General features: G+C 36.4%; 1 protein-coding gene and 1 pseudogene across 1 annotated transcript in view; one reads left to right on the top strand and one right to left on the bottom strand.

Annotated features, from left to right (window-relative positions):
• The window catches only part of LOC114207449 (protein lin-28 homolog A pseudogene), a 29939-nt pseudogene extending 27403 nt beyond the window's left edge, over nt 1-2536 (bottom strand).
• A 2867-nt stretch (nt 2537-5403) lies between these two features.
• Nucleotides 5404-15148, top strand: part of LOC148163067 (uncharacterized) — a 314088-nt gene continuing 304343 nt past the window's right edge. The window contains exon 1 of the mRNA XM_088028556.1: nt 5404-5482. Within this exon, the coding sequence (XP_087884682.1) occupies nt 5404-5482 (79 nt within the window). The remainder of the gene's footprint in view (nt 5483-15148) is intronic.

The raw sequence follows: 15148 nt of genomic DNA, 5'->3' as shown, positions 1-15148 counted from the left end.
TTCCCAAAAATAGAAATGGAAGGAAAACCTTCCAAACTCATTTTATGAGGCCACCATTACCTTGATCCCAAAACCAGACGAAGACCCCATCAAGAAGGAGAATTACAGACCAATATCCTTGATGAACATGGATGCAAAAATTCTCACCAAAATACTAGCCAATAGGATCCAACAGTACATTAAAAGGATTATTCACCACGACCAAGTGGGATTTATCCCTGGGCTGCAAGAATGGTTCAACATCTGCAAATCAATCAACGAGATACAATACATTAACAAAAGAAAGAACAAGAATCATATGATCCCCTCAATAGATGCAGAAAAAGCATTTCCTTACCTCACACAAAAATAGACTCCAAATGGTTGAAAGACCAAAATGTGAGACAGGAGTCCATCAAAACCCTACAGGAGAACACAGGCCGCAACCTCTTCCACCTCAGTCGCAGCAACTTCTTCCTAGAAACATTGACAAAGGCAAGGGTAGCAAGGGCAAAAATGAACTATTAGGACTTCATCAAGATAAAAAGCTTTTGCACAGCAAAAGAAACAGTCCACAAAACCAAAAGAGAACCAACTGAATGGGAGAAGATATTTGCAAATGACATACCAGATAAAGGACTAGTATCAAAAATCTATAAAGAACTTATCAAACTCAACACCCAAAGAACAAATAATCCAATCAAGAAATGGGCAGAAGATATGAACAGATATTTTCCCAAAGGAGACATCCAAATGGCCAACAGACACATGAAAAAGTGCTCAACATCACTCAGCATTAGGGAAATCCAAATCAAAACCTCAGTGAGATAGCACCTCACACCAGTCAGAATGGCTAAAATTAACAAGTCAGGAAACGACAGATGTTGGTGGGGGTGCAGAGAAAGGGGAACCCTCCTACACTGTTGGTGGGAATACAAGCTGGTGTAGCCACTCTGGAAAACAGTATGGAGGTTCCTCAAAAAGTTGAAAATAGAGGTACCATACGATCCAGCAATTGTACTACTGGGTATTTACCCCAAAGATACAAATGTAGGGATCCGAAGGGGTATGTGCACCCTGATGTTTATGGCAGCAATGTCCACAATAGCCAAACTGTGGAAAGAGCCAAGATGTCCATCGACAGATGAATGGATGAAGAAGTGGTATATATATACAATGGAATATTATGCAGCCATCAAAAGGAATGAGATCTTGCCATTTGCAATGACGTGGTTGGAAGTGGAGGGTGTTATGCTGAGCGAAATACATCAATCAGAGAAAGACATGTATCATATGACCTCACTGATATGAGGAATTCTTAATCTCAGGAGACAAACTGAGGGTTGCTGGAGTGGGGGTGGTGGGAGGGATGGGGTGGCTGTGTGATAGACTTTGTGGAGGGTATGTGTTATGATGAGCATTGTGAATTGTTCAAGACTGTTGAATCACAGATCTGTACCTCTGAAACATATAATGCAATATATGTTATGAAAAAAAGAAGAAGATAGCAGGAGGGGAAGAATGAAGGGGGGAAATTGGAGGGGGAGACAAACCATGAGAGACAATGGACTCTGAAAAACAAACTGAGGGTTCTAGAGGGGAGGGGTTGGGAGGATGGGTTAGCCTTAAAGAGGGCACGTTCTGCATGGAGCACTGGGTGTTATGCACAAACAATGAATCATAGAACACTATATCAAAAAAAAAAAAGAAAAAGAAGTTTGGAAGTTCTGTTATGTAGTGACGCAGATCTAAATTCTTGTCTGTATCTGTATATAAAATCAGTTATTCAGGAGCTAGTTATAAACACAGGGGGAGGAATGAAGAGTAATTCTATTTTATTTCTGTAGTGAGGAAAGTAAACATAGAATTAAGAAATGGCATAATCAATAGATGAGAACAATAGGAGACAATGTCATCAATAACAGAATTCAGATAAAAAAATAAAATCTTAAAAAAAAAAAGAAAAAAAAGTGGATTTCTCATGAACACCAGTGAGGGGCTTGTCTTCAGCTCAGCATTCCAGCAAATGTCTCTTTTATTGAGAAATCTGTGACCACTTGTTGCCTCCAGGTTAGTTTTCTTCTTTCCTTGAATTCATATTTACTTTGTGTATGTGTTTAATCTTTTCAAGAGAATCCTTACAGCACAACCACCGGTATTTGGGCAGTATCACAAGGGAAACAAACTTTCAACAGGTATTACGGGTGGGAAAGGATGAAGACCAGCTTCCCACGAACCGCCCCCCTCCCCTCTGCGGCGTAGGGCAAGAGCTACGTCACCAGCAACCCCCAGAAACGCGCCAGGCTTTGGAGCGAGCGTTTACCCGCGCGCACAGCATGGGGCTACTGGGAACTATCCTAACCAGATCCAGCCGCCAGATTGGTGTCTGAGGGGATCCTGTCTCCGCGGCTTCGGGCCTGACAGGGTACGGAAAGAGGCAAGTAGCAAGAATGTTTACTGTAGCCCTCGCGTGGGGCTGTAGAGGGAGGCGTTTACTTTTCTGAGGAGCATCCCTTTTAAAGCCTAAAATGGCGACGCTGTCTGACCGGAACGCCATTATCCCTGGATAGGAGGAGGCCTACTTGGACTGCCTGGACAGAGGGGCAGGGATAGTGTAAGGGTGACCGAGCGGCCCCTGGTCCCCCCAGACTCAGGTGGTAAGGCCGCTTTGGGCTTGAATCTCAGTTCCAAACCCCACATTGTGCAGGTGTAGGTCCTGATAGACTAATGGCAGACCTTTGGGTGAGGACAGCGCTGGGAAACTGTCCTATGGAAAACAAGAGGGAGAAAGGGTGTGCGGGACGGTTAGATTGGCCAACTGACAACTCATTGGGACTGGGCAGTAGATTGGACGATGCTCTCTGTGGTAAAAGTCTCTAGAGACTCCTTCACAGGAACAGCGTGAGGCAGAGCTAGGACAAAAATAGGGAGTAGGGGCGAGAGTTCAGAAAAGGCTGACTTCAGCTCAAACATGAGGAAAACTTCCCATAGAATTTTAGCTGGTGGCGGCTATTCCAACCGTCGAATTCGAACAGATATCACTTCTGTTTTTTTAAATACCCTGAGTCAATGATTCTCTGTAGTAATAATATAGTAATCCATCTCAACATTATTTTGTGTTATTCTCTTATGGAAAAAGAAATCCACCATGCTCAGAACATCTGATGATTTAGTTTAGAATTTTTTTGTTTAAGTCTTAACACTTTATTGTCTAGGAAATGGATAATAGGACTTCTGTGGTTGTGCGTTTAAAATACATTAGGCTTAATTAAAATGCTAACAATTAGGAACAATTTAGCATCTAGTTTGTCACCCTACATAGGTGATAGACCCAAGCCTTTCAACATAAAGAAATGTATGGAAAAAATTTATTTAAAGCTAGTCAATATTCGTAAGAATAGACACTGAAGTCTTGAGGAAGGAAATTTTTCACTACTATCTTAGATTATTAATTTTTATTTATTTTTTAGTGTTTATTTTGGCAGTTTTGTTTTCCTCCGTTTCTTTTTGGGGGGGAGGGGCTCTTTTAAAGCTGAGATGGAACACCTTGGTGAATATTTTGCATAAACAGCTATATGGAACTACAAGAGAAGAAAACAGGCAGTAGTCCTCTGAACTGAAATTAAAGGAAGAAAGCAATGAAAACTGTAAAGACCGAACAGAGAGAAAGGAAGAAAAAAGTCTTTTAGGTGGATTCCAGAAGTAATGTAAATGTTAAATAGCCAATATTCCAATATTACAGAAAGTTCTGTTGGACAGTGCTGCTCTAGAAAGCACCTGTTGTCATTTCTGCAGTTTAAAAGATATTCAGTTTCAAGTTCAGTTTTCTTTCAGGGCAAGATAAAGAAAGGTAGACACAAATATGCTGTATTAGTTGAAAAAGTGGCTGTGAAAGGCAGGGTCTGAGTTCATTGGTTAAGTAAAGTAAAACATGGCAGCACCACTCATCTGATTTGGTCATACTTATTTAGGCTGGGAAAGTGCTGCCCATGTTTAAGTTTTTTTCAGGAATGGATTTAGCTGTGATTATAGACCTTTTGTTTAACGTGAACATCAATGATTTACATTTGTAAAGCATTTCTACATACAAGGTCATACAATTTAGTTTAAAGATGGTAAATGGAAGGGGAGAACCATTGATTCTAATAGCATTATCACAATTACACAATACTACTTCTTAAATTGTCATTAATGCGTCCTTTGTATCTTGGTTTCAACAGATAGGAAAACTGCAAGCAGCAACAAATTGGAGTTTTAAAACCAGGACTAATAATGAGTCACATTTCCATAATGAATGTTTTACTTTAAAAAAATGATTTATTTATTTATTTTAGAGAGAGAGGGAGGGAGAGAGTGCGAGCTGGGGGAAGATTAGAGAGAGAGAATCTCAAGCAGACTCCCTACTGCGCATCGGGCCCTAAGCTGGGCTAGATCCCAGGACGCTGAGATCATAAGCTGAGCTGAAACCAAGAGTCTGATGCTTAATCGACTGCACCACCTAGGTGCCCCTGTTTCACATTTTAAAAAACATTCTCCTTCCCAATTTTTTTTTCTTTTCTTGGGTCTCACAAGACACTCCTGATTTAGGTAGGGAAGATATTATTTTTCTCTCAAGGTTCTTTTCTGTCTAGTCTTTGCCTTGACTCAGATGTCACCTGCTGCATGAAGCTCTCTTTTTTCCTTGCAGTTAAACATAAACTCCTTAGCACTTTTTCTGTTTAGTACTTGTCTCAAGCTAATTAACGATGCTATTCATGTGCTTTTGATCCTTCTTAATAGGTTCACAATTCTTTTCGGGCAGAAGTGGTGTCAGGTTTATTTATTTAATTTTTTGCCTTTTACATTTTATCTCAGTGAGGTAAAATTTATGTAACAAAATTAACCATTTTAAAGTCTGCAATTAAGAGGTACTTAATATATTCACTATATTGTACAACCATCACTTTTATCTAGTTCCAAAACATTTCATCACCCCAAAAGGGAGCCCTGTACCCATTAAACAGTCCCTCTTCCCTGTCTCCCCCCAGCTCCTGGCAACCACTAATCTTTCTGTGTCTATGAGTTTACCTATACTGAATTTTTCAACTAAATGTAATCAGACACCTTATGTGTCTGTCTTCATTCGCCTAGCATGTTTCCAGTGTTCATCCCCATTGTATTGTATCAGTATTTCATTCAGATTTATATTTGAGTTTTTGTATTTTACTAAAGAGTTGTGCAATACATATTCATTATTTAATTAATGGTGGACTATTTTATACCCAACTCCCACACCTGACAGCATATGCTAATATAATGCAGTCTGTATGAATTGATAATGCCTGAACCTGATTAAGTTCTGTTATTTCATTCTTAGCTACTCAGATTATCTAAGCCTTAAACATTGAACGCCAGAGGATTTTCTCTATGTATCCATTCTGCAACATGGCACAAACATTTCACCTTCTTCAACAAGATCCTACTGTGACATCCTCTCCTACTGAAGTTCGTGTGTGGATAGAAGGTAAGATGTTTTGAAACTTCTTAGCTCTGCACATCACATTTCATCTTTTACAGGCTCAGCTGAGCAGATTTCACAGAATATTAGCGCATAGAAACACATATTATTTTTCAGTCTTTTAAGGAAGATGCTTCAATATTAAAGATTTGAACCTGAAGTCTATAACTTTAAGGTCATAACATAGTGTTTTAATAATCACATTCCGAGAATAATTTCCTTGTCTTGATTAATGTATTTTTGTATGAATATTATAATTAATATAGCATTTAATTAACATATTGATGTGTGACTTTGTTAGTGATAGAAGTAATATGTGAATTTGGGAAGAAACCAAATATTCTAAAATAATGACATTAGATAAACAGTAAAACACACTAACAGATAAGATTTACATTCTTCTGTTGGAAGGAGCCATTGACTGAAGAGAATGGATTGTATAAAGGAATAGATGCAATGAAAGGAGGAATTAAATGCAATTAAGTTAAATAATTTTATTATTAATTATAATTTATTAAATTTAATATGTAGTTTACTTTTTTTTTTAAAGATTTTATTTATTTGACAGAGAGAGACACAGCGAGAGAGGGAACACAAGCAGGGGGAGTGGGAGAGGGAGAAGCAGGCTTCCCGCCTCGCAGGGAGCCTGATGTGGGACTCGATCCCAGGACCCTGGGATCATGACCTGAGCCGAAAGCAGACGCTTAACAGCTGAGCCACCCAGGCCCCCCTGTAGTTTACCTTTAAGAGCAAATGCTTTTCCTGCTTCCATCACTTAGTGTTTACGTGAATAGGTACTAAAAATAATATATTCAGTGATTTAAGAGGGAGGAAAAATCCAAAGTCTTCTATATTTATCAGCTGTCTTTATTAGCATCATACCAAGGAGCACTTTAAGAAAGATTGGCAGTGCTTACCATTTTTAATTATAGAAACTCTTCTAAAGATGATTAATTACTATGAAGCTTTGCTCTATTGCAATGTTTTCTTTACGTAAAGCTGGTTTAGTATATTCTGTTGTGTTAAGTATAGTGGATTAGATACTACATAGATGAAAATAATATATTACAGAATTATAGTATCTTTTTGAAATTTTAATTCCTCACCATAAAATTCAGTTCAGTAAAATTTCCCTCCCAATAAATTAAGTACATACAGTTATTTAGCACCATATTTGTGAGTTTATTATAAAAATAATTTCAATTATGTTAATAAAATTATTTTGATGCAGAAGAATTTCAAATGAAGAATAAACTTCAAGTTTTCTTGGTTCACACTTTAATCATAAATGTTATAATTTTTAACATCAGAAAACTTAAACATTTTAACATCACCCTACTTACTAGTTTAGGGAATAAAATATTGGTTCCTGCTTTTGAAAAGAAATTCCAAGTTTTCTCATCAGCATTGCAATTTTTTTCTGAGTGATTCCTTTTAAATTTCAGACCTTGCATTTGCAAACTACTGAGAATAATACTTATGCAAGAAGAAATGTCTTCCTCCCCCTGTGTTTCCATATTTCCTTTGCACTTCAAATCATTTTGTGCCTATCACTGTATTTGTGTGTGGGGGGGTATCTTTTTTCCTATCAAATTGCAAATAGTTTGAAGGCAAAATGTAATATTTTACTTATCTTTGTATCTCTGAAAACAGCACAATACCTTGCAAAGACTAGGTGTTTAGCAAATATTTTTGTTATTATTGACAAAATAATGACTTTAATATTTCACTTCTCAATTTTTCCTATAAAATTGGCCTAATACCCAGAAACTTTCAGGTTGTCACTCTTAGTTAACTTTTGTTTGGTGATATTGGCATGTTCTTATAACTAACTGTAAAAGAAAGTAATTTCAAATAAACAGGCTATGAATTATAGGCACCAGACCTCAATGCCTTATTGGTATCCTAGCTTGGATTTCGTCTTTGATTAGTGGTAAGTTACAACGTTATTAAAAAGGTAAATGGTTTCTGTTATATGAACAGAAAACCAAAGATGATTGTAACAATTTGACTTACTGGAGACCTTTGTACACAGTTAATTAATTAGTTAAATAATTATTTTTTTAAAAGGTTTTATTTATTTGACACAGAGAGACACAGTGAGAGAGGGAACACAAGCAGGGGAGAGTGGGAGAGGGAGAAGCAGGCTTCCTGCGGAGCAGGGAGCTCGATGCGGGGTTCGATCCCAGGACCCTGGAATCATGACCTGAGCCAAAGGCAGACGCTTAACGACTGAGCCACCCAGGCGCCCTTTACACAGTTAATATAGTGGGAAAAACCTAGAGCAGGCTAGCACTTTTAAAACTGAAAATGCAAAAACAAAACAAAACAAAACAAAAAACTGAGAATGAAAGATGGTTTTTCAGGGAACTGTTATTATAGCATATCCAAGATATTATCATGCATAAACAGATTAAGAGTATTAGTCATATTGCACTATCTATTGAAGTTTGGGTGCAGCTTGAGACTCAAAATATACTTTACAGGAATAAACTGCTATTGAGACTGCCAGTGTTTAGAAAAATCATTATTTAGTCTTTCCTTTTTATTTGTGTTTGTTTGTATGAGCAATGTAGACAGATTGTGTCCCTAGGTTGCATTTCTAGCCCAGTTCAGGTGTTGGGCTTTTCAAAATCTCTTAGGTTGTCCTCAGAGTTAACAAAGGTTACCACAGAAACTCCATTCAGTGTGAATTTAATTGCAGAATCACTTAGCATAATACACACTAGCTCCATCCACATTGTTGCAAATAGCAGGATTTCATTCTTTTGGATGGCTGAGTTATATTCCATGTGATGGACATATGTATATGTATGAATGGATAAAGATGTGAGATATATATATATGTTTTTTAAATTTTATTTTTATTGAGGTATAATCACATATAGTATATTAGTATATATGTATGTATGTATGTGTGTATGTATGTATGTATGTATTTAAATTCCAATATAGTTAACATAGAGTGTTACATTAGTTTCAGGTGTATAATATAGTGATTCAACAATTCCAAAAATCACCCAGTGTTCATCATGACAAGTGCCCTCCTTAATCCCCATCACCTATTTAACCCATCTCCCCACCCACCTCCCCTCTGGTAACTATCAGTCTGTTCTTTGTAGTTAAGGGTCTGTTTCTTGGTTTGCCTCTCTCTCTTTTTCTTTTTTTTCCTTTAGTCATTTGTTTTGTTTCCTCAAATCCACATATGAGTGAAATCATACAGTATTTGTCTTTCTCTGACTGACTTATTTCACTTAGCATTATGTTTTCTGGCTCCATCCATGTCATTGCAAATGGCAAGATTTCATTCTTTTTTATGGCTGAATAATATAATATAATATAAATATCATATATATATATCACTTCTTCATCCAATATCAGTCTATGGATATTTGGTCTGTTTCCATAATTTGGCTATTGTTGATAATGCTACTATAAACATCAGGGTGCATGTATTCCTTCGAATTAGCGTTTTTATATTTTTTGAGTAAATACCCAGTAGTGCAATTACTAGATCTTAGGGTAGTTCTATTTTTAATGTTTTGTGGAACCTCCATACTGTTTCCCACTGGTGGTTGCACCAGTTTGCATTCCCACCAACAGTGCAAGAAGGCTCCTTTTTCTCTAAATCCTTGCCAACACTTGCTATTTCTTGTGTTGTTGATTTTAGCCATTCTGACTGGTGTGAGGTGGTATCTTGTAGCTTTGATTTGTATTTCCCTCATGATGAGTGATGTTGAGCATTTTTTCATGTGTCTGTTAGCAACATTTTTATAGATATATCTCCTGAGGCAAGAGAAATAAAAGCAAAAATACAATTGGGACTACATCAAAATAAAAGTCTGCATACAGTGAAGGAAACAATCAACAAAACAAAAAGGCACCCTACTGAATGGGAGAAGATATTTGTAAATGACATATCCAATAAAATGTTAGTATCGAAAATATATGATTTGGGGCGCCTGGGTGGCTCAGTTGGTTAAGCGACTGCCTTCGGCTCAGGTCATGATCCTGGAGTCCTGGGATCGAGTCCCACATCGGGCTCCCTGCTCAGCAGGGAGTCTGCTTCTCCCTCTGACCCTCCCCCCTCTCATGTGCTCTCTCTCTCTCATTCTCGCTCTCTCAAATAAATAAATAAAATCTTTAAAAAAAAAAAAAGAAAGAAAATATATGATTTGTTTTTAAGTAAAGGAATTTTCCTGAATTTTAGTACAAAATAAAAAGTGTGATTTATTTATTTATTTTCCAACTTTACAAGAATCTCAGCATTTTATTTTTTTGTTTCTATTTTTTAAAATTTTCTTATTCAAATTGAATTTAGTTAACATATATTGTATTATTACTTTCAGGGGTAGAATTTAGTGATTCATCAGTTGTATATAACACTCAGTGCTCATTACATCCAGTGCACTCCTTAATGCCCGTCACCCAGTTACCCCCTTCCCCCCACCTCCCCTCCAGCAACTTTCAGTTTGTTTCCTATTGTTGAGTCTCTTATGTTTTTTATTTTATTTTATTTTATTATGTTATGTTAATCACCATACATTATATCATTAGTTTTTGATGTAGTGTTCCATGATTAATTGTTTGCGTATACACCCAGTGCTCCATTCAGTACGTGCCCTCTTTAATACCCATCACCAGGCTAACCCATCCCCCACCCCCCTCCCCTCTAAAACCCTGTTTGTTTCTCAGAGTCCATAGTCTCTCATGGTTCATCTCTCCCTCTGATGTCTCCCCCCCCATTTTTCCCTTCCTTCTCCTAATGACCTCCATGCTATTCCTTACGTTCCACAAATAAGTGAAACCATATGATAATTGACTTTCTCTGCTTGACTTATTTCACTTAGCATAATCTCCTCCAGTCCCATCCATGTTGATGTAAAAGTTGGGTATTCATCTTTTCTGATGGCTGAGTAACATTCCATTGTATATATGGACCACATCTTCTTTATCCATTCATCTGTTGAAGGGCATCTCGGCTCTTTCCACAGTTTGGCTATGCAGACATTGCTGCTAGGAACATTGGGGTGCATATGGCCCTTCTTTTCACTACATCTATGTCTTTGGGGTAAATACCCAGGAGTGCAATAGCTGGGCCATAGGGTAGCTCTATTTTTAATTTTTTGAGGCACCTCCACACTGTCTTCCAAAGTGGCTGTACCAACTTGCATACATCTTTAAAATAATTGTGTTGTTATAAGCCAGCACGAATTTTTTTATAATTTTTGATCAGTAAGGTATAACTAGTGTTACCATAGTAAGTTAATATATTTCTTCAACTCAAAGAAATTTGGCATTTCGTATACCTGTGCATCTTTTTTATATCTAAATACCTAATTTATTTAATCTTCTAAAATACTGAAAATAGCTTTCAGACTCTTATAACAAAATTGATGGATCTATTAATGACTTAACAAATTCATTAATTGATGAATATATTCCACCATACAATTCATTCAAATATTTTAAGAAAATGAAATATCGTTAGGTTAATTCTTTTCTTTTTAAAGATTTATTTATTTATTTATTTATTTGAGAGAGAGAATGAGATAGAGAGAGAGTACATGAGAGGGGGGAGGGTTAGAGGGAGAAGCAGGCTCCTCGCTGAGCAGGGAGCCCGATGCGGGACTCGATCCTGGGACTCCAAGATCATGACCTGAGCCGAAGGCAGTCGCTTAACCAACTGAGCCACCCAGGCGCCCCTCGTTAGGTTAATTCTATAAAACTTCATCTTCTCAAAGAGGTTTCAATTTAAGTTCATTTCCAAAGTGGTTTTACAGGTGATTCACTTGTATTAAATAATCTATAACACTTTGTGTTTGTTGCAAGATGGCTGGTAGAGCAATATTCCCAACCTATAGAAATAGACAAGTGAATGATAGTTTATTGTATATCAACTCCTATCTAAATGAAATTGTTGGCATTCAAGATCCTTCCATTTATATGCTTTCTAAGAGTTCACGTGGCCTTTCTTTGGAAGAGTAAATGATCAATGTTGCTTCTAGTCACTGAGTAGAGATAAGCTTCAAATTTTCTGAGAAAGTAACAAATGAAGACATTGGTTTATAAGGTAGTTAATTAAATGTAGATTACAGAAAAGATGGACTCTTCAACCTCTTTGAAAGTCCTTAAAGTTGACAGTGGTAAATACTCTTTGGAAAATATTTAATATATGCACCATTGATGTATTATAAATAAATGCTACTTGATGACAGTTATGGTCAACACAGGGATCTGAACATAGTATTGGAAGAACATTGCCACAAAATGTTAAGCAAAAGTCATGACTTCCAAGGTTTTCCATGACTAAATAAATTTCAATGGATCAGTTATGCTTAAGGGAAAATCACAAACCATCACACTGATTTTTTAAAGCATTAATAAATTTAGTAATCAGTAAAATTTAATAAATTAATAGGTTTTTAAAAATAATTAATAATAATTACATTTTTTGCTTCAAGTTTTTATTTAAATTCCAGTCAGTTAACATATGGTATGATATTAATTTCAGGTATGCAATTTAGTGATTCAACACTTAACGTGCAACACCTGGTGCTCATCAGAAATGCACTCATTAATCCCCAACATCTATTTAACTCAACCCCCTACCCACATCCCCTCTGGTAACCATCAGTTTGTTCTCTATAGTTAAGAGTCCATTTCTTGGTTTGCCTCTCTTTTTACCCTGCTATGTTTGTTTGTTCTATTTCTTAAATTCCACATATGAGTGAAATCATATGGTATTTGTCTTTGACTGACTTATTTCACCTAGCATAATACTTTCTAGCTCCATCCACATCATTGCAAATGGCAAGATTTCATTCATTCTCAGTAATATTCCATTGTATATATATATACCACATCTTCTTTATCCATTCATCAGTCAATGGACATTTGGACTCTTTCTTTAATTTGGCTATTGTTGATAATGTTGATATAAACATTGGGATACATGTATCCCTTCAAATTAGTATTTTTGTGGGGTGCCTGGGTGACTCAGACAGTTAAGCATCTGCCTTCGGCTCAGATCATGATCCCAGGGTCCTGGGTTGGAGCCCTGCATTGGGCTCCCTGCTCAGCGGGGAGTCTGCTTCTCTCTCTCCTTCTGCCTCTCCCTCTGCTTGTGCTCTCTCTCTCTTAAATAAATAAATAAAATATTTTTAAAAATTAGTATTTTATATCATAAAACAATTATCTTTAGAACAATTTTAACCTAAAGAAAAAAATGACTGGAAATTACAGAGCAGTCCCACATGCTCCCTCTCCCTCACACATAATCTCTCCTATTATTTACATTTTATATTAGTCTAGTATATTTGTTACAATACATGAGTCAATATTAATCCATTATTTTTAGCTAAAGGCATTTAATTACTTTAGCATTTCTCTTTGTGCTGTACATTCTATGGGTTTTAACCAATGTGTAGTGGCTTGTGTCCATTATTAGTGTATCATACAGAATCATTTCAGTGCCCTAGAAAACCCTGTGCTCTACCTATTCATCATCCCTCCCTGCATCCCTCTGAACTCTTGGCAACCACTGATCTTTTTATTTTCTCCATGGATTTTCCTTTTCCACAATGTCATATAGTTGGAATCCTACAATATGTAGGTTTTCAGATTGGATTTTTCCACTTAACTATATGTTTTTATAATTCCTTCATGTCTTTTTGTGGCTTGATAGCTCTTTTTTTCCTTAGATGTTTCAGTTTCTTTATCCATATACATATTGAAGGACTTCTTGGTTTCTTCCAAGTTTTGGCAATTATGAATAAAACTTCTAGAAACATCCATGTACAGGTTTGTGTGGACATAAGTTTTCAACTCATTTGGGTAAATGCCAAGGAATGCAACTGGTGGATCATATGATAAGAGTATGTTTAGTTTGTAAGAAACTGCCAAACTGTCTTTCAAATGGCAGGACTCTTGTGCATTTCTGTCACCAAAGAATGAGTTCCTGTTGTTCCCCATCCTTGCTAGTATTTCGGGTTGTCAATGTCCAAGGTTGTGGCCATTCTAATAGGTATGAAGTGGTATCTTATTGTTTTAATTTGCAATTCCCTGATGATATATGATGTTGTGTACCTTTTCATATGCTTATTTGCCATCTGTATATCTTCTTTGGTGAGATGTCTGTTTAGATATTTTGCCCATTTTTAAATTTGATTGTTTATTTTCTTATTGTTGGGTTTTAGGAATTATTTGTATACGGACGCCTGGGTGGCTTAGTCATTAAGCGTCCGCCTTCGGCTTGGGTCATGATCCCAGGGTCCTGGGATTGAGCCCTGCATTGGGCTCCCTGCTTCGCGAGAGGCCTGCTTCTCCCTCTCCCACTCCCCCTGCTTGTGTTCCTGATCTTGCTATCTCTCTCTCTGTCAAATAAATAAATAAAAATCTTTAAAAAAAGAATTCTTTGTATATTTTGGATACTAGTCCTATATGAGGTATCTTTTGCAAATATTTTCTTCCAACATGTGACTTGTCTTTTCATTCTTTTAATAATAGCATCTCACAGAACAGAATTTTTTAAAAAAATTTTAATGAAATTCAACATACCATTTTTTTTCTTTCATCGATCTTGCTTTTGATATTGTACATAAAATGTCATAGTGAAACCCAAGGTCACCTAGATTTTCTCCTATGTTAATTTCTACTAGTTTTAGAGTTTTGCATTTTACATTCAAGTTTATGATATATTTTAAATTAATTTCTGTGAAAGCTGGAATATCTCTGTCTTTATACATTTTTTACATGTATATATCCAGTTTTTCCAGCACTATTTGTTGAAAAGACTATCTTTCTCTATTGAATCACATTTTTTGCCTGTTTATAAAGAAGATATCATTGAGGGCTTGCTCTGTTACCCTGGAAATTCATTAAAGATTAATCTAGATTCTAGAAAATGATACTATTGCACTCTTTTATTAGCTACCTTTAATATAATTTATTGAATCAGACAATATTTATTGAGAAATTACTCTCTGCCAGACTTGTGTTAATTGCTGGCAGTAGAATGGTGAATAAATATATGTAATTCCTGTTTTTATTAAGTACACAGGCTAATGGGGGGAAATTATAGCATTCATAAAATTTCAGAGTTCAAATGTTCTTTTGAGATCATACAGAGCAATTAGTCTTCATCATTTTACAGAAAAGTACAGTAAGGTCAGGAAATATAAAGCAAATTGTTCACTCCAGGCAACACATTTATTAGAAGAAGTGAAAATAAAACCCATGTGACTTGGCTCTCAGTTAAGTGGTATTCCTGCTCCTCTATCCTGTGTTTTGTTCTATATGCTAACTCACAGCCTCCTTAACCTCCCTGTAAGGAAAGAGGTCATTATCCATAAAACTGATCTTTGAAACTGGAATAACCAAAGAGAATGGAGCCATTTCATCATATTTCATCACTGGTTTCTGAAGAAATGGGTTAGAAGAATGAAAACACTAATTTGAACAGATATTTGCACCCCTGTGTTTATTGCAGCATTATTTACAATAGTCAAGACATAGAAGCAGCCCAAGTGTCCATCAATACGTGAATGGATAAAGAAGATGTGATACACACACACACACACACACACACACACACACACACACACACACACACAATGGGATATTACTCAGCCATAAGAAAGAATGAGGCCTTGGAATTTACAACAACGTGGA

This window comes from Eumetopias jubatus, unplaced genomic scaffold, assembly GCF_037043125.1.
Source record: "Eumetopias jubatus isolate StellerSeaLion01/CBP00866 unplaced genomic scaffold, mEumJub1_p1.0 scaffold_11, whole genome shotgun sequence".
Taxonomy (NCBI): Eukaryota; Metazoa; Chordata; class Mammalia; order Carnivora; family Otariidae; genus Eumetopias; species Eumetopias jubatus.
This window is presented reverse-complemented; position numbering and strand designations above follow the sequence as displayed.